We start from the raw sequence: 26,687 nt of genomic DNA, 5'->3' as shown, positions 1-26,687 counted from the left end.
CATAGTACAGCTTTGAATTCATTGTAAGGCACAGAGGACTCAATTTCGACATATCATTGATCCTGAGAATGAAGTGAAATGCTGCCATCTTGAGGTAAAACTGTAAACATTTTTCAAGACGACAAGATTTTTTTATCTTAAGGCTGGAATACACTATTTGACTTTTGCGCATTCACAACCAGTCATATTTTGGGCAGTCGGAGGTGACGAACTTGACGCGTTTTCAGATCACATTGGTTTCATGCGCAATGTGTTTAATTTACAACGCCAGCAAGTGTGTTCAGATTTTAAAGTTGTGTAGTGTATTCCAGCCTTTAGTTAAACAAGAACTGTTACAAAACAACAAAATACTTTAAGGCTTATCTGAATAGTCATTGATTTATTCCTGAGAGAAAACCATCTTAAATATAAAATTTTAAACGACACAGAATGAACACTGTAAATAAAAATGGTAAGAAATAAAACTGACAAACAAATGACAAATCCTATGATTTATTTGCATATATATATATATTAGAAAACAATTATTGTATTTTTACAAGAATGTATTAAATGAGTGCATGCATACTTGATAGTGTAATGTCACCCACATCTTTATGCATATTGTCGGGGAATCATTTTAGAACAATCCAAAAGCAAAATGCATTATTTTCAATTCCATGATTCCAAGTATGAAAATAGTTTTGATACAAAATAGCTTCTTTTGCACTTCTTGGTAGTTCCTATAGATATATGAAATCAGATATAAAGAACGTTTTTCTCTTGATGAAAGAAAACAGTTCATAAAGCATATTTGGTCTTCTAAGCATGTTTTCCGCAGCTTCAGTTAGATAAATGATTTTTCTTTTCTTATTTATCCACTTGTCAAGCCAGACTTCTCAGTAAAATGTAGGTTTTAGTTTGTTCTCAGAGCAAAAACTGTAATAGTGTTTAACATTACAGAAAACAAACACTGGAAACATCACTCTGTCCTTTTTATGACAGCTCTTGCTTCATATGCGTTTCTCTCTATGAAAACATCCTGTGAATAAGGCTGTGCAGATAAACACAAACATTCACTCTGTCCACACTGCCTTGTGATGCTTCTGATCAAAAGTGGTTTATAATGTCACAGAACAGACATGTAAAAGCTTTTAAAGGGTGTGGGACTGTCTATCGGCCGCTGTTGGTCACTGCATACTGCGTTTGGGTCTGCTGCAGAAGTTCAGTGACTGCCAAGAGTTTTTTCAAGATGTGCTGTGACAAAAACACAACGTGAGACACAAGTACTGGCTCTCAGTATGAAATATGTCATATGTGTCATATAATGTTACCTGCTGCGTGCCTCTCTCATTACTGAGTATCCTCAGTTCATTTAAGTGTGTGACGCAGAGCTGGTGAAGGGCAGCGAGGTCACGGGCCAGGTCAGTGTTAAAGTGCTCTGTGGGTTCAGGCAGCTCGGGGACGTTCTGAAAAGAGCAAAAATAATTGAAGATGAAGATGACTTCATTGTTGTGCTTATACACATTTTCATATAAATATTGCATAAAGAAAGCTGGATGGAAGCGTTAAGATGCACATTAATTCTAAACATGCTCAATTGAGGCCAATTTTTTTTTTGTTTTAAATAATAAACTACGATGGAAACACATTAACCAAATAAATCCCTCAAAGCACGTGACTTTTGCCTCAACAACAGTGAATGTGATTAGAGAACTGGACTAACCAGCAGACCAATTTCATTGCACACGCACAACATCTCAAATGTTGGTTTGATCATTCCGAAATGCCTGAGCCAAAGTCTGTCATCTGAATGATTTGGGTACAACAGCATTTATTGAGTTTCGTCTGCACACTCAATGCAAGTCATTGTTGAGCGTGCAGCCACAGTGGCTTCCCTGAATGCAGAATCTTCCATTTTTATTAAATATTTTGTGCCAATTTCCCAGGAAGTGACCATTTCGTTCTCTTAAACGCTTAGGAAGGAAACGGTGCTTTATTCTCTTTATTCTTAAATTTGCAATCTGGCAACTTGCAAATTTGGATGGAAACAGCTGTAGTGTATTTCCATATTGATGAATATGGATCATGGAGGATTTGCGCCCCCTGGTGGAAGTCCAATTTGAGTGAATGTGTTACACAGCAAAAAAATATTTCTAAGTTGTAAAAAGAATACATATTATTTGATTATGTTTGAAAATAAAATACTATTTCAGTCTTTCTACCTCAAAATGTCATGTTTAATTTAATGTATTAACGTTTCTCTGTAATTATTTGTGAAATTTCCTTGCAATTTCTGTAAATCCTACAGCTTTTTTTTAGGACTGTCAAAAGATTAATCGCGATTAATCGCATCCAAAATAAAAGTTTGTGTTTACATAATATATGTGTGTGTACTCTGTTAATTATTATTTATATATAAATACACACACATTCATGTATATATTTAAGAATGTATATACTTGAATATACATATTTGCATGTATATACTGTATATACATTTATATAATCTATAATCTATATAAATGTTTTATATATAAAAATAATGTTTTATACATAAAATAATATTTATTTCTTAAATATATACATGCTTGTGTGTGCATTTATATATAAATAATAATTAACAGAGTACACACACATATATTATGTAAACACAAACTTTTATTTTGGATGCGATTAATCGCGATTAATCTTTTGACAGCCCTACTTTTTTTCAATGTACTAGCAACATTTGCAGCAAAATAAGAGATTAGACCATTAGAGATGCTGACAAACCCCAAGCTCGTCCAAAAACATGATCATTCTGTGTTTGTTGCTCTTGATGAATGGATTCACTCCTTCCATGTACGGCTCCTGAGAAGGGGGAAAAAATAAGAATTTGAAGAAAGCAATGATTATAGAGCCTGGAAAGTCTACAATTGAAATACACTTAAGAGCTTGTTTTTACTTTGGCACCAAATTCCACCAGGTTGGCCAGATTCTGGACTGCTTTGGCCACTAATGTGAGTGTCCGGGATGTGATAGGGGAAGGAGGGTCTGCAGAAATAGACATGCCAGGATTAAGAATATGTTGTTCATGCCTGTTTAATAAAAACATAATTTAAACAATTTGAATTGGTCATTCACAGCTCACCAGCAATGATGTTAAAAATTCTTGGGTTGACAATAGCAGGACAGATCAATCTGAGGAAGACAAATCCACTGAAAGAAACAACACATTACTTTAATACATATATTACATTTTATATTTGTTGATATATTTATACTAATTCATAATTTAAAAAAGATATAATTGCAAGGTTTTTCAGCGATCATTTTCCAGGACATTTTCAATTTTACTACGAGGGAAATAAAAGACAAGGATCTTTAAAAGACATATACAGTTTATTGCCATGACTTAACTATCATTTTTAATATGAGCTCTTAATCATACATTATGACTATGGAAGCTTGTTTCCGCCACGGGATAAAAAAAAGAAAAGGTCATTGTGACTTTTTATCTCGCTATTCTGACTTTGTCTCGCAATTGCGAGTTTATTAATTGTGATATAAACTCGCAATTCTTTTTTTCTTCAGATTTGGACTTTATAACTTGCAGTTGACTGAGAAAAGTCAAGAACTGCAAGATATAAAAATCGCAATTGTGCAAAAAAAATTTGAATTGCGAAAAAAAGTCAGAATTGCGAGATATAAACTTTTCCCCACATTTGTGGGTTTATATCACGCAACGCTATTACCTGCTCAAATGTATCAAAACATACATTTGAGCAGTTGATAGCATTAGCTAACTACCGCAAGTGGCAACACAAGACTAAACATCATCATTGAAAATACTACTCTCGTGTCAAAACTCAGCATTCCTGAACATTGCTCATCTCTTTGTACTCGGATAAAGAAAAACTGAAGAATAAAAAAAAAAAGATATATATATATATATATATATATATATATATATATATATATATATATATATATATATATATATATATATATATATATAAACATTTTCCAGGACAAGATTTTCCAGGACATTTTCTCTAATTTTCCATGTGTTTACCAGGACTGGAACATTTGTCAGGATGAGTGTGAACCCTGATTTGTGTTAAACTCATTTGATTATTATTTATTCATGTTATTAAATAATAATAAAAAACAATCCATACCTCACAACTCTAGTTTTCATGGTTGTGTTTCTAGGCCACTTTTGCTGTACAGCTTTCTGTAAACACCCATAAATAAACCTGAGAGTTCTGCAAAAAAAAGGCAACAATACGTGTAAAAACTCCATTCTCTCACATTATATCATGATTGAAGGGTTTATTGGCTGAATTCCTTAAAAGTCATGTCAGAGACTCACGGAGGCAGGATTTCAGCAGCCATGAATATTTTCTCCACCAGCTCAGACACGATGCTAAGAAGATGAGCGAGATTCACGTTCACATCCTCATTCTTCTCCAGTTTAGAGGGATTGAGCTAATTTATAGTGGAAACAAGATATATTTACCAGGCAGGCATAAAAAGGTTACTGAACATTTCTAATGACATTCACAAATGACCATCAAATTAGGACGCATCAGCTGCAAAAACAGCTTTTTGAAGCATATTGATAGCGTCATTTGACGGTCATAAAACAATGGTTATTTAGATATTTAAGTATTTAAGACCCTGTTTACATGTAATTCTAAAAGGTTAACGAGTGGATCGAACTGTTCATTTCATATAAAGTACAAATAATGACACTTAATTAAATACAATATAATTATAACTAACAAGTAAATAATTGTTTTTAATGCAAGAAACCTTGACTAACATCATTAGCAGACCTCAGTAGAAAAAAAAGAAAGTGCTACAAAAGGAGGATATGATCATCTATATGCTAGTACTGTCAAATATTCATTGAATTTAAAATAAAAATCCATTTTATGGTGCATTATGGTGTAAGGCAGCCTTATCAGTGGCGCACGGGATGTGATGATGATGTAGTAGTGTTGTGTGTTAATGTTTTTGTTAGAATATCCAGTTGAACCCACTTGATGTGGTGGTGCTGTGATGTTCACTTAACATTGCAGAAATAAGCCCCTTTCACACAGAGCATTGATCCCGGGATGGGAACCTAAAAACATTGCTGAGATCAGTCCCAGAAAACGCCATGTGTGAACAAAAGCCAGGACCAATGCCGTAAGGGTGTGTGTTGTAGTGATGACGCTGAAGCTGAGATCGTTAGAAATCTTGAAACTGGATTTGTTCCCATTCCACTGCATCTCAAAAAGTACTCTGGCGCTCCGGCTCTTTGTATTAAAATATGCATAAGTACATGATGCTGTATTGTTCAGAATTGTTTATGCAATATACAAAATTATATTTGATTTATAAACGTGATTTATGAACAGTATGCACTTTTTTTGCACAAACAGTCATGTTAATTCATTGTTTTGAATAAACAATTTAATGTGGTGCGTTAATATTTTGCTCATTGCGCCCTCTTGTGGCCTCAGGAGACAAGTCAAAAGCTTTTCCCCTCTAACTGAAATGACGCCTTTGAATAAAAGTTGTAGTTTTTCAGCCATTTTGACAGCCCTACAATATGCCACTTAACCAATACCTCACAGGACTGTCTAGACTCCATGATCTTCAGTATGGTGTCTTTAAGAGCGTGGTGAACGAATGGAGTGGCCGTGGCCTTCATGTACTGCTCCATCAGAGTACTGGCCAGAGTGGTGGCGCGAAAAAGAGTTGTAGCTTCATCTGGAAAAACAAGCAACTCTGTGAAGTTCTGAGAATTCAGCCTTGCAACATCAGAGGAATAAACTAAAGTACCTTCAGCACTGATCTCACGGTCATTGAGCTCTCTGAGCAGCTGGGCCTCCAGGTTCTCGTGTCTGAATATCCTGAGCAGAACGCTGGCCAGAAGAGTGCGGTTCTGTCCACAAACGTGGGCCAAAGCGTTGATCACGTGCAACTCCTTCAGCAGAACCAGCTGTAAAGGATCAAATATTACATAAACCACGGCATATTTGTTTGTTGTTAACTAAAACTATTAAAAACCTTTTTTAATTGAAAAAATACACTGGCGGTCAAAAGTTTGGAATAATAAAGACTTTGTAAATGTTTTTGAAAGAAGTGTCTTATGCTCACCAAGGCTGTATTTATTTAATGACAAATACAGTAAAAACAGTAATGTTGTGAAATATTATTACAATTTATAATAATAAAATATTAAATTCAAACAGAAAACAGTTCTGTTTGATTTCATTTAAATGTATATTCCTCAAATAATCCTGAAAAAAGAGCAAAACTCTTTTCAATATTGATAATAATTAACAACTATTATTAATAAATGAGCACCAATAATCACTAATAATAATTGGAGCTCTAATGTTTTTTTAATGCATTTGGCATACACTTTTATCCAAAGCGACTTACAGTGCCCTTGTTACAGGGACAATCCCCCTGGAGCAACATGGAGTAATGTGCCTTGCTCAAGGACACACTGGTGGTGACCGCTGGGATCGAACCAGCAACCTTCTGCGTATAAGTTCCATGCTTTAACCCACTGGACCACCATCTCACACAATATTACAATTATTTATGAAATAAATACAAACTAAAACGGAACTACAATTATAATTTAATAAAAATCAATCTAAATAGTATTAACAATAATAAAAAAACCAATAAAGATGACAAAAGCACAACAAAATTACCAAAAAAAACAAATTAAAACAAAAATAAAAACCAATTCAAAATATTAATAAAAACTATAATAGTATATAAATAATACTAGAAACACTAAAATGCTATGAATATTTCTCAATTACTCTGTATTTTCTATCATTTCAATAAAAATTATGCCACTTTCATCAGCACTAACATTCTAACATTGTGATTTAAATGTAATATGTTGTAATTTCTAAAAACAATTACTAGCCAATTGGCCTAATTTATATGACATGTATATTCCCAATGAAAATCCCACCTCTTTTAACTCACTGTACACCTCCACAGGCATGATCTTCTCCACAGAGTAGCGCACTCTCAGGCGGAGTGAGCTGGGCACCACGTTCTTCAGGGGCACGTGAGAGCTCAGGGGAAACCACTCGTCAATCATCTGACCCCTTTGGAGCCGACACAGCGGGCAGCACATGAACACTGCGGGAGAGCACAAGACCACCGTACATTATTCCTTATACAAAACAATATTGAAAGTCTGAGCATGAAGTAATAAAGAGGAACATACAAATATCATTCTCTTTGCTTTTTTTCGTCTTGTTGCTCAGGCTGATCTCAAACCTGTTGATTTCACTGGACAGGTCACTGCAGGAATATGCAAGAAGCACGTTAATAAAGATACACAGTTGTACAGAATTAATATCAACATCTGAGGAAGAGGCTTACTCGAAAATAAATTCCTCTGTCCACACAGGGTTCTGGCCCTCCCGCGGATGGGTCTTTGCTACCTGAATGCTGTTCAGGTATATGTTGCAGTAAGCATTTGTGAAATGTTTACTGGGCAGTTTGTGAGCCTCTTCAACATTCAGAAATAAACTGCTGACCTGTAAAGACACGTGAGAAACACATGAGGGGAGCACTGTGGAGATTCATTGACATTAGATGTCAAGAAGCAACTGAGATTTTACCTGGCGCAGGCGTTTGTTTGAGCACGGCTGGCTGGGTTTCCTCAAGTTACTGCAAAAGGTTTGCAGACATTTCATCCAGTCCTACACAGTTCAGAAAGAACAGATGAAGGGTGTGAGAACAGAGCAAGAATAAATGTAACAATCGTATTCAGTTTTCTACTGTGCGACACAAGTCATATATAACTTACTCTTGCAGAACATCTCAACTCAACTTTTATTTATAAAGCACTTTCAAAACCATTAAAATGGACCAAAGTGCTGTCCATAAATAACAAATAAATCAACAATACAAACATAAAATAGCAACAGACATGCCACCAGAATAAATCATACAACCAATCACCCACATTTCTCAGACCTAATCAAACACCGAAAGCCTGTTAAAATAAGCAAATCCTCAAGTCCTTTTTTAAAACTGTCCATGCTTGCTGAGGATTTTATAGATAATGGCAACACATTCCAAAGTGCAGGAGCCACAAGCTGTCACGGCTAGGAACATGCTGAGAGGAGCGTAGATGTTGTCGAGACTGGTAAGGAATTAACATGTCCTTTATATACTCGATCATGCAATGCTTTGTAGACAAACATTAACACCTTGTATTGTACTCTATATTTTATAGGTAGCCAGTGAAGAGATATCAATACAGGTGTTATATGATCCCGTTTCCTGGTACTTGTTAACATTTTGGACATACTGAAGACGAGTAACCAGAGATTCGCTTATGCCTAGATATAGAGCATTACAATAATCCAACCATGTGGACAAAATTAGCCAGGTCACGGTGTGATGCTGATGGAGGAAAATATTTCCAGACTAAACAGCCCAAAGTAACTCGATAATATTCAGATCTGGTGACTGTGCAGGCTATGGGAGATGTTTAAAGGATTAGTTCCCTTCAAAATGATAACATTCCAGGATTTTTCTCCCCATCATAGACTTCCATGGCAACCAAAATGTTGAAGGTCCAAATCAATGCATTTTCAAAGTGCTTCGAAGGGCTTCAGAGGCTCTGCGCGATCCCAGACGAGGAATAGGGTCTTGTCTAGCGAAACGATCGGTAATTTCAAAAATAAAATAATTAATATACTTTTTAACCTAAATTGCTCATCAAATTGCTGCCCTGCGACGTGCCAATGATTATGTAATCACGTTGTAAAGGCCACAATAGACGTAGGCAGTACCGCCCGTGTTTACAAAGCACACACGCGAAGACTAATACAAACGCCCTTTAGCTAGCCCGAGAAGCCAGACCCACATCAAGATGTTGGGTCTGGGAACTCACCATTATCAGGGCTCAATCCGAGGGGCGGGATAAACGATTGTCTTTCAAATTCCCTCTGCACGCAATAGGATAGCGCTACAACCAACCAGAGCAACGAAGAAGGTGAAGCGGAGCTAGTTGATGGATTAAACTTATGCGGTATCCGGTCAGCAAAACTCCGAACACATCTGCCTTTCTTAAGAATGACTTCAGTGCTGTTCTTTGTTCTTTTCTTAAAGAAAAGCTTAACTCCAAGTCTTCCAGAGTCGTGGCCAAAGCCGATTCGAAAGACCGCTGTTCGCCAGCTTCGTTTACAAGTATCACGCGGAATCGCGGCAACTCTGCCGTCATTATGTTAAGCCCGCCCACCGACTCTATACACGATGTGATTGGCCTGACCAGAGTTTGGGTTTTCCAGCTCGCACGCCAACGGAGAGTTGCTAGACTACCCTGGCTGCAAATTAGATTTGCTGCCGCTAGGGTGCGTCTAGATTTCTAGGCTACCTTTTAGCAAAAATGGTAAAACAACAATGTCGGACGATTTTGAAGTTGAAGATGGGAGTATTTTTTGGTAAAGAGCATTTGTATTAGTCCTCGCACATTCGCTTGGGGCGGTACTTCCGCCTATGTCTAGTGTGACCTTTTCGACGTGATTGCACAATAATTGGCACGTCGCAGATCAGCGCAAGATGAGCAATTTAGGTTAAAAAGTATGTTAATTTTTAATATATATATATTTTTAACAACCGGTCGCTTCGCTAGATAAGACCCTATTCCTTGTCTGGGATTGTGCAGAGCCACTGAAGCCCATTATCATGCTGATACACGGCACCTCCTTCAGGGTACAATGTTTGAACCATCGGGTGCACATGGTCCTCCAGAATGGCAGTCCTTGGCAGTGACGCCCATCAAGCAGAGTAGGGAATGCCATGATATTGCAGCCCAAACCATCACCGATCCACCCCCATGTTTAACTCTGGGCAGCAACAGTCCGGGTGTTGAGCCTCATTTTGGGGCTTCTCCACACCGTAACTCTCCCGGATGTGTAAAAGACAGTGAAGATGGATGAAGATCAGAGAACAATACGTTTCACATTGTCCACAAGCCAAGATTTGTGCTGCTGGCACCATTGAAACCGACATTAGACATTGGCACGAGTGACCAAAGGTTTGGCAATAGCAGCCTGACCGTGAATATTGACCCTGTGGAGCTCCAGACGAACAGTTTTGGGGGAAACAGGAGAGCTGAGGCGCGCATTTGATTCTGCAGTGAATTGGAAAGCGGTGTTGTTTTTTTGGATGCAATCCGGGTTAGTACCTAGACATCCCTTTCAGACAGCTTCCTCTTGTGTCCCCAGTTACTCCTGTTGGAAGTTGTTCATCCTATGAGGTGGAAATGCCGACATTACCCTGGATACCATAGCTCTCGATACAACACCAGGGTATATACAGAACTTCTTAAGTTGAATTTAATACCTTTTACTACCTTTTTTACTACCTTAAAAATATTTTTTAATACCAGCGCGACTTCAAGCTGCAACTATAGTAGCGTAAATTAAATATCTTTCCAAATGGAATAACATATTGCATCACAATGTAACGAGGTCATTATAACTTAACATCAACTGCCCACAGAGATGAGAATAGAAATAAAGACAGAAGAGGAAGGAGACATCTTCTTCATAGTTTGTGCAGTGTACAGAGGGAAACGAGAGCAATTTTCACGGCGCAATATAGATTTTTTTTCTTTTTCGTTTTAAATCATTAAGGCGAGTCAGTCAGTGGATATCACAAAAACGCAAAGTGCACGAGAGTCGGTGAAGTCTCAAACCTAGTCAATTATTCACTACAGAAAGTGAAAGCAAAATATGACAAGCTTTCGGCGCATATTCTCACAGAGACAAGAGATTTTATTTATATTTATATAAATCTGCTTTAACATATGCTGATAACGTATAGCCTATAACTGTCTGAATTTATATTCTAAATATTTCTCTTGTGGCCCATATTGTGAAACAAATTAGAAGAGAAGTATAGGCCCATTTCGTGTTAAACAAGTTGTTTTTAAAATAAAGCTGCTCTTACTTTCTGATAATACTGATATTATTGTAGTGTTCTGACATATTATAGACTGATAATCATTTTAATTATAGGCCTATAATTCCTTGTTTAATTGGGTAAAATGTATTTAAATAATGAGGAGTAAGCAAATCTATCTATTATTTTATTATGCAGCGTGTCGGTTATGCATTGATACATTACGAAATTATCACAGGGGCAAATTAAATGTAATATCAATTTAATAATAAAAGTAGGCCTACCCTAATAATAATAATAATAATAATCATTTATATACATAAATTGTAAATGCTAAATCCTCTTGATATCGATAGCTGATGCATTTGATAGGCTATCTCTCTGTTATAGGTTTTTCGCGCATATTTCACTCGTATAGTGAGCAGACAAATCGCGCTCGACGATCCGAGCCATGGTGTGAGCACAAACCGTGAGCTTTGGCTTTACATCCCATGCGATCTACTCGTACAGTGTGAGTAGGTAAGCTTGCTGAAATCGCACCGTGTATGCCTAGCTTTAAGCAACTTGCATATATCGAAACAGCTTTTCAATGCCATCGCTCAAATATAAAGAGTGGTGTTTAGTTGCAAGGTTTAAACACCTCAGCTTGCAATGTAGCGGTGGTGATGGGGCATAGCGTCTGCAGTCTGACACGCACCTGTTGATGCTGCTAGGACTAACGTTACTGCTGACTGCAATGGTGTGAATCGGGAGAGCAGTCGGGGTTGAGGGCAAAGCAGTGGAGGTTGAGGTCGTTGATGCATCCGTAGCGCAGAACATTGATATGGGAAGCTGCTCGCTATGTCCGCGCATCCTAGCTTGGTGGCTGCTACATGATTACATATGCGATTTGACGCCATTCACCCCCACCCAGGTTATATTAATTGTCTTCCTCGCGGCTGTTGCAAACTAAAGACCTAATCCAGTCTTTAAATCGTGAGTCCTCCAGCCAGAGGTCCGAGAACTTGCATTTCCTCATGCTTTATTTTCTGAATGGAAGCGAGCTTGCGTAACGTTACATGCTTGGCAGCAAGCCAGCCGTGGACCCAGTTTGTTTCAGCGCGCGCACGAATGAACATCACCTCACATGATATCGCGCAGGTCCTACTCTCAACATATAAATAAATCCACGCAAATTGTAGAAAAAAAAGGCCTGTACTTAACACTAATTGAAAATGTATCTAAAAATAATTGGGCTCGAAAATGTAATACCTCGTCAGATGACGTTTACAACTTTTTAATGACTTTTCTTAATTTTGGCTAATTTAATTTACTACCTTTTACTACCTTTTACAACCCCGCGGACACCCTGAACACAAAAACTTGCTGTCCTGGTCATAGATGAGCCAGCGAGATGCGCACCAACATGTCCTCTTTTGAACTCCGAAATGTCTCCTATTATGCTGTGTTCATTGCAATATTTTATGTACAGCTGTGCTATTTCTCTGGTAATTCAACCTTCACACGCTGCTCTTACTGATGGAATGCGAAATCAGTGAAGGTAGTCCACCAGACCACGCATATATAGGCATGAAGCCTCCAACAGTATATTGGACAGTGTTTTGGGAGATGGATTTTAGACCAATGAAATTTCACTGCAGGACTGAAACCGATTGACTTACTAATGCATTATTTCTCATGCTAAACTCAAGACAAAAACTCTGATAAACATGGAAGATGTGTGATTTAACACTTGGACACAAACTCTGATGAAAGTGTATTAGCCAGCATTGCTAATGAAAGAATCATTACCTGAGCTTGTTCTGGCGTCTCGCCCGCAAAGTAAAAGATACACTGCTCTTCGCTAAAGTGCTGCACAACTATCTGGAAACAGTTTGGCCTGCAAAAAAATACTTATTTGTAATTCAAGTTAATTTTAAGTTGAACTACTATCAGCACGTAATACAGTGAGAAACAAACCTGCCAAACATGCTGTCATGGACCTCATACACGGAACACACACTCAAATCAATTAAACCCTTTGGTTTAGTCGCTCGTTTCTCACTCTCGAAGTAGATCAGCTGGGAATCATTACCCTCAAGGATGAAATATAGATTTTTCCATCTTTTTCCTTTTCCTATGAAAGACACAAGACAATGCCTTAGTAAAATGAGTTTGAAAATGCCTTCAACGTAAATCTACTCTGAAATGTTGGAGATACCTTTATTGAACAGGACATAACCTTTCTTCACAATGTTTTTATAGAAAGCATCCTTGGTCTTTCGACGGATGGTGTTGTAGATTTCTTTGCCTTCGACAGTGTCTGTAAGCACCTGCTCCTGGTGCTGATGAAATCAGACATTTCAAATCATTTGACACAATAACATTAAAAAAATGAAGAGTTTTCCTAAATGGTTGTCGCACGTACTTGGACAGATAGAGCATCCTTAAGGTTGTGGCCCTCAACTATCTGTTCCTTCCTGTAGTGTGCAATGATGTCATCAATACTGTATAAACACAAACAATAAAACACAAGCAATGCGTGTCATGAAACTCCATTTTATACATTCCAAAAGCCTTAAAACACTTGCAGATAGCATTTACCTGTTGTAGTAACGGCCTCCCATCATGAACTGGTTGCTGGGGGTGGGGCTGATTTTGAAGCGCTGGATGGTCTCGGTGGTGCGGAAGTACAGCGAATAGTCCCCAGGTGTGCTGTCGGATGGCCGTACTAAAAAACTGCCCACCTGCCCAACTAGAGAGAGCGATTAGAGAAAGTTTAGTAGTTTGCTTTTAAACGTTTATTTTCTCTTTTTCTGACAGACCTGTCATCAGTAGATTATAAGCCTCTTGCTTGCTGATCTTGCCATGAAACCAGCTAAAACAGACAAAAGATGATGAGCAGATCATAAATCAAGAGATGCATGAATATAATTAAATATTATGTTGTACATAGTTTGCATTACTACTTCTCAACTAGAAATTAAAACAAATTAAACTCACGCTTTTCCCTCATGTGGGTCTTCCTCACGTCCCTGTGAAAGTATCAATACAAGGACAACTTCTGTCATTGTACTGTATCTTTTGATATTCTTCCAATAATTGACTCATATTTTTGAAATCTGAAGCGTTTCCACTCACCACTTCCTTCACCAGGTCCTCAACTATGAGTCCCTGTTCATCTGTTCGGACATTTGTCACCCACAACCAGCCATCCTCCAGTTCATTATGAACTATAAATGTGTCGCCTTTGAAGAAACTTTGAGCAAAAGATGTCCATTTAAGTAAACTTTAATCACAATGACATGGAATTTGTTCTATCACATATTTTATTTAAACGAAAATTCACAATCACTTTAATTACTAAATGGACAAACTAAGACTGAACCTAAACCCAAATTTAAAAAAATCACTAAACCTAAATAGGAATGTAAAAAACACAATCTAAACAAATGTACTAAAAGTTTAACTATTATATAAAATTAAACTGAAAACAAAATATAAACATAATACCCAAAAATATATAATTATTAATAAATACTATAATTGTATATAAATAGTGTCAGTAAAGATTTTTTATAATGCATACAGTGCTACTTGAAAGTTTGTAAACCCCTTGCAGAATCTGTGAAAATGTGAATTTTTTTTTTTTTTTTCTGAAGAATGGACAAACAAGGGACTCAAGAACAACCATCACAAAACAAAGAAACAGCCATGGATCATCCAGGTAACGACACACAGAATTAATAATCAAGGGATCATAAACTTTTGAACAGGATCATTTAAAGGGTTGATGAATTGAGAAACTTTCAACTTTCCCTTGAGACTTTGATATATAAAAGTTAATCGTGATATAAGAATATCCTGTAAGTTTTGGAGCTGAAAACTTCCTTGTTAGTCAAAGAAAAGCTTTTATTGACACCAGGTCCAGCAAACGATCGATTTCAGAATATGTCGACCATTAACGTCATAGAATGCAGAAACGCTGCCTCAACAGATATATATGTACGCCTTAGGGATGCAACAATACAGTTAGTCCACGGTTCAATACATACCTCGGTTTTTAACCATGGTTTTCGGTTCGGTTCGGTTCTAATGGCTTGTCACATCAGTTTTTTGTTATTCTATTCTTAGGCAACAGGAACAGCAAGAGGTTAAGGAGAAAAAAAGGCTGTTTTTTATTGCAATACTCTTTCTTTATTTTACTTAAAAGAATTGAAAACCCTTACTTAAACTTAAAACTTTACTTTAAAAAAAACCCTTGTACACATTCCTAGTGTATTGTAAAATATAAAATAAATATATATAAAGATTTACACTGGCAGAATTACAACAGTAGTATAGCAGCATTTAAGTATGAAATTGAATAAATAAATGCAAAAATAAAACACTACATAGACTTCACTATAAAATATACATTGATTCTTATTAAAGCTACTGTATTAGTTTTTTTCAGTCAAGAGCAGCGAGTGATTTTCTCTTTGTCTTTTGTTGTTGTATTAACATTAAACAGATAGTTTATTCAAAAATGAAAATTCTTTCATCGAGAAATGAATACAGGTTTGGAACAATATTAGAGTGAGTAAATAATGACATAATTTTAGAGGTGAACTGTCTCTTTAAGGACCGCGTGTTCACTACTGCCCTGTTGTCCATTTAAGACCTCCGTGCATCTAATATACAGACACACGCGATTTTACTTTCACTTTAGACATAACCGACTTTGTTTGTGTTAACCTTGTGTGTATTTGACAGTATTATTAGCACAGTAAGACGACTACTTAGTTCAGTAATCACGTGTTTGACAGGCGTTTAGTGCGCGCGCTCGGAAAAGCGCATGTTAAAACAGTGCACGCGAATGTTACCTGCAAGGCTTTTAAAACACATGCAAATCATGAACTTTCTTGATTGTGAATTACTATAGTGTTCCGTGAGTATAACTCTACCACTAACGTGTGATGTGAATGTATGTCTCGTTGTTCAGTAGGCTATTGGGATGGAGGCAAATCATAGCATTTGTAGAAAAATTATTATTTAATGAAAAACCGAAATTCACAAGCGCGTATTGAACCGTGAATGCCGTACCGAACGGTTCAATATTATATTGAGAATTGTGGCATCCCTAGTACGCCTGCTTATGTAGCCACGCCCACCGACTCGTGGAGCTAAATGGGTCGCGCTACCGAGCAATAATCCAGCTCACTTGCGTAAAACATTACGCGTTTGTTTGCTTAATTTCACCACGGAATCGATTGTATACAAGTCGAGACTGGATTTGCAGACATATTGAGATTAAAACACAATGCTGTGCCTTCTATATTGGATCCGACAGGAATGATGCAACACACTTATGTGAGTAAAACATGTTTTTATATGTGATAGTATTGCATTGTTACAGATCGTATTGATTACCTTAGCGCGCTGTCACGGGCTGGAGAATCCTTTATTTGAGGTGTTATTGGTTCATTCGTGATCAGACTCGGACTTGTAACATTATGGGCTAGGGTTCGCAAAGCCCAACGTCCCAGGCCTATGTGTTTTTCAGACGGGCTACCAAATCTTAAATAGTGAAATAACATTCCTTTCTTGCGCGGTGTGTGTGTGTGTGTATGGGTCGTGGTTATTCACCGACCGGGCCGGCCAAGTAATTAAAAAAAAACCATTCCAATCAATCGCGGGTGGATGAGAGATGAATCATTGTGTTTGTTTGATAAAAGACCTCAATATTAAAACAGCTTGTAAACAATGTCATGTTGCATCACATTTACCTCAGGCAGTCATTCAGTGTCCACGGCTGTTAATTCACTGGAGAAATCAACTATTTTGCTGAATATATGCACTATATTAGCCTATATATTCATTATATTCTACCTAACCTGTTAGTGATATCTTGATTATTTAATGTATGTTTAAATAAACCGGTCATGAAAATTAGGGATGCACCGAATATTCGGCCACCGAAAATTTTCGGCCGAAAATGCCCCAAAAGTGCATTTTCGGTTTTCGTCCGAAAGACTTTTATCACCGAAACAACACGGCCGAAATGTTGTGATGACGCAAACAGAAACCGCGACCTGCACGTGCTTGTCTGAAGCAACATGTCTGCGGTGTGGACGTATTTCAGTATATCTGAGAAACACCCACGTCTGCTCCACGCACAGGCACTGACAGCGAGAGCTCATGTTGAGAAGAGCTCATGATGAGAAGAGCTCATGATGAGAAGAGGACCAGACTTCACTGTGAAACCGAACGCAATCTTTAACAGTGGGCATGTTTTAAGCGCGGAACACACTTCAATCTGGCGGCAGCGCGCGCGCGTGAACGCGATCATTTGTGAGCGCGATCGATCATCTCTTCCTTAAGAATAAACATGAATGAACATCTAAGGTGTGTTGAGGATACATTACAACTTACTGTCACGTATCATATGTGGTGTAATCGCTCAGTCAGTGTTTCAACGGCAGAAAGACCCTCAATATAACTGCTGTAAACTAAACAGTCATGTAGCATCATTTACCTCAGGCACCTCAGTGTCCACAGCTGTTAGTTCACTAGAGAAATCAACTCTTTCACTAAATATATGACCTATATTAGCCGTTATATTCATTATATTCTACTTAACCTGTTAATGATGTCTTGATTTTTTCATGTATGTTTAAATAAAATGACAGACACTGTGTATAAATGATTATATTTCAACAACGAATTGGATAAAAAACTATTTTATAATTAGATTTAGAAGTTATTGCAAAAACTGCCTTATGTGAAGTGTACATGTTTGTGTACGATGTTATTTGAGTGTTGATTATTAGACCTAAAAATACATAGCAACTGAATTTAGGCTAATAGTTTGGGCTCTGTTTTTAACCTTTAATATTAATGTGCAAGTAAGGGCTCCCTATATAGTTTAGAGCAATATATTCAATAAACTTTTAGTTATAATTTAATTCATTTAAGGAAAGACTTTTTTTTTCAGTAAACCAATAAAAATAAATAAAAAGCCATTTTGTAAAACTGCTGTACCGAACCGTCAGTTTTGTGTACCGTTACACCCCTATTCTACAGTTAACATATGGGCTATGGCAGTCTTTGCTTTGATACACTATGTTGAAGGCCTACAGAGAAAATAGTTTTATCTTTAAGCAGTTGCACTTGTTCTGAATGCACTTTCTTGTAGTAGTCCTACAGAGAAAATTTTTAAATGCACTAGACCTAAATGCACTTTGTTTTTATGAGAGAACATTTAATTTAAAAACCTTTCTGTAGGCCTGTACATTATTATTTAATGTACAAATGAGTGGGGTCAAGTTAAACATTTTAGTTTGAATTTTATTTTATACTGTGCATTGTTGCAATGTGCTAAATAAATATTGGCATAACTTGTAATTGATTTATTCTTTGAAACGTTAATATTAATGTATGCAATTGCAATGCCTTGATTTTAGTAAAGTTAGTACACAGTCATAGCCATAAATGCTATGGTACTAATATTTGGCATAATTTATTTCGGTGTTTCGGTTTTCGGCCTTGGTTTCCTCTTTTTCGGTTTTCGGTTTCGGCCAAGAATTTTCATTTCGGTGCATCCCTAATGAAAATGACACTCACTGTGTATAAATGATTATCTTTCAACAACGAATTGGAGAAAAAACATAATTTTAGAAATTAGATTTAGAAATTAATGCAAAAACAGCCTTATGTGAAGCTTATGGGTGTTGATTATTATACCTAAAAATAAATAGCAACTGAATTTAGGCTAATAGTTTTGGTTCTGTTGTTAACCTTAAATATTAATGTGCAAGTAGGGCTCCCTATATAGTTTACACAGCAATATCTTCAATAAACTTTTAGTTATAATTTAATTAATTTAAGGACAGACACTTTTTTTTTCAGTAAACCACTGTTTAATAAAAATAAATAAAAAGCAATTTTGTAAAACTGCTGTACCGAACCTGTACCGAACCGTGACTTCAAAAACGAGGTACGTACCGAACCGTCAGTTTTGTGTACCGTTACACCCCTATTACTTATTCATTATGAAGTTTTTGAATGTAACAACCACACAAATGTCATAAGTTGACCTCAGACAACAGTTTAAATTAAAAGAAAAAAGCCAGTTCATGACCCCTTTAATAAATTCAGCTATTTTTTCATCTTGGGGACTATATGTAAACATCTTTTATGAAAAATATCTTATTCAGGACAGCACCATGCGTTTTTGTATGATACCTCTTATTTTGTTAAAATTATTCACATTTTAACAGATTCTGCAAGGGGTTCACAAACTTTAAAGTAGCACTGTATAAATATTTATATATATAATATATAACAATACATGTATCTACTGTCACTTTTGACCTAAATAAAGTTTCCTTGCTTAATAAATGTTATTTCCTATAAGAAAATTCAAACTTTTAAATGTTAGTGTACATACAGTATTTGAAAATAACATGAAATCAAATTACCTGATCTCATCAGTTTCGGGTACTTTGGTGTATGGGAGAATTGCTCGCACCCTCCTGCGGTCTTCAACAGGCTTACAAAAAAAAAAAACATTTGTTTTTTATATAATGTGGAAATTACATCATCAGTTTTTCTAAATAATACAAAATGTGTGCATTGCGTGTCTACCTCTGGAGGGGCGACTGGTGATATCAACTTCTCTCCTTTCAGCAGACAGGACACATAACTGTAATAACCAATCAGATCTGACAGAGAGGAGAAACGACGGCCTCCAATGTAGTAATCGCCACACATGGCGATGATCCTGCGAACATTCATTACTCCGGTCACCACAGACACCATCTCAGTATCAATGCATACAATCTTTTAGATTAAAAATATATATTTTTTAATTGTCATTATGGTTAAATAGAAAGATGTGCTTCGATTAGACTCTGAAGCTATGGAGAAAGATTAGGAGAAAAAAAACAAACACCTGAAATGACTGACTGTGTTGGTCATGCTAAGGAAAGATAACACAAATGAGCCGGGGCGGCGATCACTCTCCCTGATGAGGTAGCTGCCGGCCTCCCGGGCCTGAAGCAAACGCTCCTCTGCAATCATCCGGTCCAGCTTCCCATGATACCACCTGTCGAGTTACAAACTCCATTACGTACTTGCCAAATTATCTTTTACTATTTGCATCAGTTATGATATACACCGATAGGATACAAAATGTCATATTACAGTGACTCACTGATTAGGAGGTGGTGCAGTGAGGGTTAAAACAACTTCCTCATCCTCTCCAATTTCCTGCACATCCAGAGAATCACCTTCTTCAACTATACCCAGCGAGTGAAACGAAGGGGTTGCCAGGCCCACCTCGGGGCTCAGGGATGTGGATGGTATTCGACCGACAGCACCTTCCAGTGTAGGATCTGACATCCCCCTCCCAACTCCTGAAAAAGACCCCAATATAACATGTCCAGCACTAATACCACCCCCCTTTGAGGCAAACATGACTGTTCCAGGTCTCGGATCCTTCCTAAAGATGGAATATGTGACCCCAGGAGGCTGTTTAGGTGGTAAAACCGTGGTATGGACGGACAAAGTTGAGCTCAGGTCTGAGATCTGTATGCCCTGGCTGCAACAGGCTGGTAAATGGGTGGTCCCGTCCCCTCCTGCCCCAGTCATCCGGGTCACCACAGAAAAGGGATCAGGCTCCTCGCCGCCACCCTGGGTTGCCATCATTGTCACCCTGGGACAGTTGACAATGAAAGTTCAGGAGGGTTTCCCCTCCTGAAACCCACAACTACACCTTTATTCCCTTTTAGGAGACAGTTTCCCTCTATTTTAGTGTGTTGGTTTGAATCTAACACAAGAGAGATAGCTTCAGGTCTTCATTGTTTGATTTTCTCCTTATCTGAAAATTGGAAATGACACAGTAACTCAAAAACTGAAATATGGCTTAGAAATATCATTATGTTTACACATGATGCTAGCACATTTTGCCTTTGTAATCACAAGATATTATTTATCTGGCAATAAACATTCAAAACTATTATGAGGAACTGTAAAACTGCGTTTCAGCAAGAATACGCCAAAAGAAAAACAGAATAAAATCAAATGTGCATACAAATGACGGCTATGTGCGTTAGCTCGTTAGCTTAGTTTGGTTCTGGCCAGGTTTGACACCACAGAAGTCCAGCGTTTGAGGTTAGTTGAGCGCTCAGGCTTATATACAGTCAGGCAGGAGTGTTAAAAAGTGGGGAAGAGATGTTAAAAGCGACGTTAAGGAAGTTTATCGTTACTTTTGTTTCACTCACTTTGGCTAGTTTCATGCTGAGAGTTGTGTTGTGAAGTCTCGCGGAGCCCTCGCGCCCCTCAAACACACTCCCACCTCGCGTGAGCCCGCCCGCCGCGCTCCTGACTGAGGCGCGTGCCCGTGCCTTGCCACCCTTCACACAAAATACCATGGTAACAATGATTTCTACCATACATAGTCACCTAAAATGAACGATAATACTGTAAAATCATAATAATAAATGATGTATATGGATTTATCATTGTATTTAAATATTATTAGCTAATTTATCTTTAAAGGTTGTGGTGGGAAATAAAGCCATGTTGTAGACTAGGCTATCACAGGTCTCTAATGTTTTCTACAAACTATTTTTCTCAGTTTTAGGGCAGCTTTTATACGTTTTAAATAATTAAAGATGAATTAGAATTATTGGCTGTTTATGCGTAATATGCACATTTCATCGGGTTAAAATAAATGAATTCGAAAATGCTTTAGGCATATTGTCGAATGTTGTCACTTCCTCTTGTTGACCTACAGAGGGCGTCACACACACACACACACACACACACACACACACACAACTTTGAGGCTATGGCATCAATCTATGTGCTACTGTAAATGTATAGCCTATATAAATGTGATATGAAGAACATCAATAGCCAATATGTGCAATAAATAAACATCTTTGTAGTCGTAATGAGAGCACACCATATAAAAAAACAGGTCTATTTTCAAAGTAAGACGTGATGTTTTTATTTTCTTGTAAAATAGCCAATAAAGTAGGCTAATATGGTGCATTATAAAATGTTAAATTTGCACGTGGGGATTTTACTTTGCACATAAACGTTGGAGAGTCAAATTAATTACGTAATCATATTTTTTCTTTCATTTCTTTGTTTGTTATTGTTTTACAGTAGCTATATTTAAATTCCCTATATGTCTAGATAATAAAGTTTATTGTTAGATAGATGAATGGATGAACGGATCAGTGGGTGCGTCTTCTTTGATGCTGTGAGTCCTGCCAGTGTCGAGTCTCCATCATCATCTTCATCACTGCAGTAAGAGCAGCATCACTGCTCGGAGTCACAGCATCCCCGAGTCTCTCTGCCATTATATCTGCATCACAGCGGAGACACGAGGCTTTACTGGAGAACCAGCGGACATACACAAGTTTCCTCGCGATGGTTCCTTTATTTTTGTTCCTGGTCGCCCGCATTGCCGCGTCCATCCCACATCCAACATCCACGGGTGAGTTCACTGAACACAACTCTGTGTGTTAAACATACGACTCACATTTGCACAAAACAAACATATATTAAGTTTATTACACACGTCAGAACTTCCCGACAACGTTTAATGCGTTTATCCACAGGTCGGACATAAGCGACATCACTTCTGTGTTTTATTCAAACGTCCTCAGACATAATTCATGAGGGAGATGATAATGAGATGTCGGGTTATTTCGGGCTTATGATCAGCGCCCTCTAACAGTCGTTCAATTAAATATGATATTAATCCAAGCACATGCAGCTGCTTGACACATAAAGAAGGCAATGAATAGTCAAACGCCTGCGTGCGCATGTTTCTTTGCTCTTAACGATGTTATGATCTGTGATAGTTGCTTGATATTACTTTGAGGTGATCCAGAGGTCATCTGCACAATAAAAAGGCATCAAAACACAATCATCTGCAAGCCTGAAACATCACCTTGTGTTTTTAATGGCTGAACCCAGAGTGATTGTTTAAATGTCATACTGTGTGCATAGCTGACCTTTCAGTAGAATGACTCAGGACTGTCACTGATGCCATTAGAAATCAACTGGGTTGGTGTTGTGGTGATAGAGTTTTATGTGTAAAATTACTAATTTTGTTTTTTCATACCTATACTTTATGTAACTTGAACAATGTACAGCCATAGGTCCCACCAAAATACCATATTTACTACAATTTTTAAAGTAAAATGTATAACAAATTATGGGAATCCAGTCAGTTTACTTCAAACAATATATTCTTTCAAAAACATATAATTTATTGAAACCTGTTGTTTTTTCATACCGACCATTTATTTAAATTACTATTACCGATGCTTACTAAAATGTACAATGGGTCACACTTTATATTAGGTGTCCTTAACTACTACTTACATCAGAATAAGTACATTTTACTGTGTTCATATTGTTTTGCAAAACACTTTTTCTATTTCGGCTAAGGTTAGAGATGGGTTTGGTTGTACTTATTTCTGTAATTACATCTATAAATACACTGTTTCAACAGTGTATTTATAGATGTTATTACAGAAATAGGTACAATGTAAAAACATGTATGTACACAATAAGTGCATTGTATCAAATTATTAATTTAAATGTTAGTACATAGTAGTTAAAGACACTTAATATAAAGTGGGACCGAACAGTACTTATGAACCATAGTTTCCACCAAAATACTATATTTACTAGGTTTTACAGTAAAATGTACAAACAATATAATTTACCGTGTAATAGGCTATAGTAAAAATACAGTAAGAAATATTTTAGCAATTCTAAGTTTTCTATTTTATTATAGCCTATTTTAAAATGATAAATATGTAATTTATTCCTGTGACCTGTGCCAGCATCATTACTCTGGTCTTCAGTGTCACATGATCCTTCCGAAATCATTCTAATATGCTGATTTGCTAACATTATCAATGTTGAAAACAGTTGTGCTGCTCAGTATTTTTGTGGAAACCGTAATGTTTTTTCATCTTCGATGAATAGAAGAGCAGCATTTATTTGAAATAGAAATCTTTTGTAACATTATAAATGTCTTTACTCTCACTTTTGATCAATTTAATGCATCCTTAAGTATTCATTTTGTTAAAAAAAAAAAAATAAATAAAAAAACACGTACAAAAAACATGATATTGACATATACCTGTTCCAACAACTACAGTATTTTGCATAGTACCATAGTACTTTTTTGTTAGTTAAGATAGAGTATGAAAGTTTTATTCCAGTAGCAATCACTAGACTTACTTGTTGGTGGAAACTGTGATTACCGTGGCACATTTCAGTAAGGGTTTTGTTAAAATAGAACTATAGGTTTTGAGGAATCATTCATTTCCTTCCCAATTCACTGTGCTATTCATAATCAAAATGCAGCAGGTTTTCAGTGCCAGTGTTTTTGTATAAATGCACATAGCACAACAAAGGTTCCTGGAATTGTGAAATTTATTGTGCTGGAAAGCACAAGACCGCGTGGATCGGGCTACTGTAATCCACTCTGAGCTTTATGCCCTCAGGATGTGTCGGGTCAGTGTGAATCTAGACAGCTCCATCAGCCGTGTTTCTTCTGAAACACAAAAGATTTTCTCTAACCTTCCATCTCACTTAACCTTACACGTTTCTGAAGCACTGACATTTTGTCATCTCCAAACATCTGTGCTGCAACTTTAAGCGCCAGCAAGTGTATTCCAAAGTTTGCCCGACACCGACACCTGTGTAAACACTCAAATTTCCACTCCAGATTCCTGTGGCTGAATAATTCAGGTCGAAATTATAGAGTGTCTGAGGATAGCATCACAAACTCATGAGCATCACTCTGCGACACACATTTCCAAGTTGTAGAGGCGACTTGTCTTTGGAAAAGAAGATGCATTCATTTCCTGTTTATATCTCTTCATGTTTTGTAGGTGAAGTATGTGAACCCGTTCCGTGTGAGAACGGTGCTGACTGTCCCAGTACACCAGCTGATGAAAATGTCTCCTGTGAGTTTTTAAGGCACATTTTAATGTGTCCTTTTGGCCTAAAGGCTCATGCAATTTTCCTTTGTAAGACCACATTTTAAAATGTATGGAGCGATACGTTAGCCTGGTCTTACCAGACTCTCGTACATTTCATTTGTACAGAGAGTCTGGCCACTCTCCATTGACAAGAGTTAACTTCCTTGAAGGCGGGTGCTCTGTTGAAGTTTAAAACTATTGGATCTGCCCAGAGCCATTCTGGATCTGCCATAACCAATCGCTAACGTTTGGTCGTGACGTATGTCATGCGCCGTTAAGTTCGCCTCTTTTTCTCACATGGAAATCCGTAAAAATAAATGTGCAGATTGTGCACGCCACCTCAGTGATAAAACCTAAAACTTGTGCATCCGGATTGTGATTTATTCACAGTGGAGGGGAGAGTTTTGTGATCGGGATCGCGCTGCTCACGTGGTCCGTAACATGATTGCTGTAAATAAAATTTCATACGCTTGGTATGATAAGAATATAATTAAATCATATAATGTAAATATATAATGTAAATAACGGCCCAATTCAAACGTTTACGTGCTTTTCTTCTTTTTATTTTTTGAGCGGTGATGAAATATATTGCTCTTGTAAATACTTGCCAGCATTTAACGAAATACAAGTCTAGAAATGCACCCAAATTACAGCGAAGCGCAACCGCACGGTGCTCTGCAGTTGTTAAAAAGGATATAAACAGTGAATTTTGAAGTGATATATTCTTGAAAACTCAGAGATGTGGATTCGGACAGCAATTCAATTACCACACGACCTTGGTGTTTGTCTAAAACAGTAGGTAATTCGGCTGGGGATTTTTACGCGGGTGGTGGGAGACGGACGGCAATAAAATCACTGACTAGCCCCTGTAAATGATGACAATACCTTCCGACCCCACAAGAAACAATTACCAACTCCTTCAACACTAATGGAGCGAGCTGGAAAGGCTTTAACTTCTGCAGCGGTGCCGCAATGGAACGAATGGCCGATAAAAATTGGTTCGGAGAAAACCTAAGAATATATCGCAGTCCCAGACGGAGTACTGAAGGAAAATTAAAATTGAGCAGAAGTACGTAGGAGGGCAGAGCCAGGCTAGCGATATGTGCCTCTGAGTTAAGTTTTATTAAGTTTGCCTATTCCTCATTATCTGACAATGTATCACGAGTTTGCAAGGCCCATTCACTCCAAAAGGAGCCGTTTACCTCCAGTCTTTGTGCTAAGCTAGGCTAGCGATGGGTGCGTCAGACTATGCCACGCACGGAGATGCGAATGGTATGTATGGACTTATCTAACTCTGGGGGATATGGTGAATAAGCCAGTCCCAAAAAGTCGGTGTGTTCCTTTAATGAAAAATAAATTCCCTTCATCTAAATGGCATGAGACTTTGTGATGTTTCCTGTTCTTGCCATCATACTTCAGAACAAAATTAAAGTACTAAAGTTTGCTATAATAGTCATTTAATAATCTGTGAAAATAATTATGGCAAATGAGCTAATGAGTGGTCCTCTGCAGCCATCCACTGGTTATACTGATAATTTCATGCCATTTTCATTTTAAAAGTGCTTGTTTACCAACAGGTGGTAGAAACCGTACACTATGTGTGGCACATTTTCCATGTTATCATCATTAATTAAAATCGAGAAATGTAGATCTTCTTTAAATTGAATGTTACTTAAGTTTAATGTTGTTGTGAGGTTGGATTGTGACTGGATGTTGTTTGGATTGTAGTCAGAGATATTGGGCTATATAAACAAAATTGACAATGTTGAGCAATAAGTGTTAAGTTCCTGC

The 26,687-nt window shown here is 37.3% G+C and overlaps 2 protein-coding genes across 2 annotated transcripts in view; one reads left to right on the top strand and one right to left on the bottom strand.

Annotated features, from left to right (window-relative positions):
* Positions 1-365: 365 nt before the first annotated feature.
* rasa1b (RAS p21 protein activator (GTPase activating protein) 1b) lies at positions 366-21,258 on the bottom strand. Its single transcript, XM_079804884.1, has 26 exons — positions 21,159-21,258; positions 20,090-20,755; positions 19,829-19,981; positions 19,522-19,657; positions 19,356-19,426; positions 14,035-14,152; positions 13,897-13,928; positions 13,719-13,771; positions 13,498-13,648; positions 13,322-13,400; positions 13,115-13,238; positions 12,874-13,030; positions 12,706-12,793; positions 7,617-7,697; positions 7,375-7,532; positions 7,217-7,293; positions 6,956-7,128; positions 5,797-5,956; positions 5,582-5,724; positions 4,337-4,452; positions 4,143-4,229; positions 3,113-3,180; positions 2,927-3,015; positions 2,755-2,832; positions 1,314-1,448; positions 366-1,236 (listed from the first exon to the last, which is right to left on the bottom strand). Exons 2-26 carry the CDS (start codon positions 20,581-20,583, stop codon positions 1,153-1,155), a joined length of 3,105 nt encoding a protein of 1,034 aa, XP_079661010.1. The 5' UTR covers positions 20,584-20,755; positions 21,159-21,258; the 3' UTR covers positions 366-1,152.
* A 936-nt stretch (positions 21,259-22,194) lies between these two features.
* Positions 22,195-26,687, top strand: part of edil3b (EGF-like repeats and discoidin I-like domains 3b) — a 44,846-nt gene continuing 40,353 nt past the window's right edge. The window contains exons 1-2 of the mRNA XM_079804928.1: positions 22,195-22,384; positions 24,807-24,881. Coding sequence (XP_079661054.1) covers positions 22,318-22,384; positions 24,807-24,881 — 142 coding nt within the window. The 5' untranslated portion in view covers positions 22,195-22,317. The remainder of the gene's footprint in view (positions 22,385-24,806; positions 24,882-26,687) is intronic.

The sequence above is a fragment of the Gobio gobio genome (genome assembly GCF_949357685.1).
Source record: "Gobio gobio genome assembly, chromosome: 22".
NCBI classification, from domain to species: domain Eukaryota; kingdom Metazoa; phylum Chordata; class Actinopteri; order Cypriniformes; family Gobionidae; genus Gobio; species Gobio gobio.
Note: the sequence above shows the minus strand (reverse complement) of the source record. Positions and strands in the feature narration are given on the sequence as shown.

Coding starts and splice junctions, on each gene's coding strand:
- rasa1b (XM_079804884.1), bottom strand. CDS start 20,583: ATGATGGCAACCCAGGGTGGCGGCGAGGAGCCTGATCCCTTTTCTGTG. Junction 13,401..13,497: donor GGAGGCCGTTACTACAACAG/GTAAATGCTATC, acceptor GTGTTTATACAG/TATTGATGACATCATTGCAC. Junction 7,129..7,216: donor AAGCAAAGAGAATGATATTT/GTATGTTCCTCT, acceptor GCTCTCCCGCAG/TGTTCATGTGCTGCCCGCTG.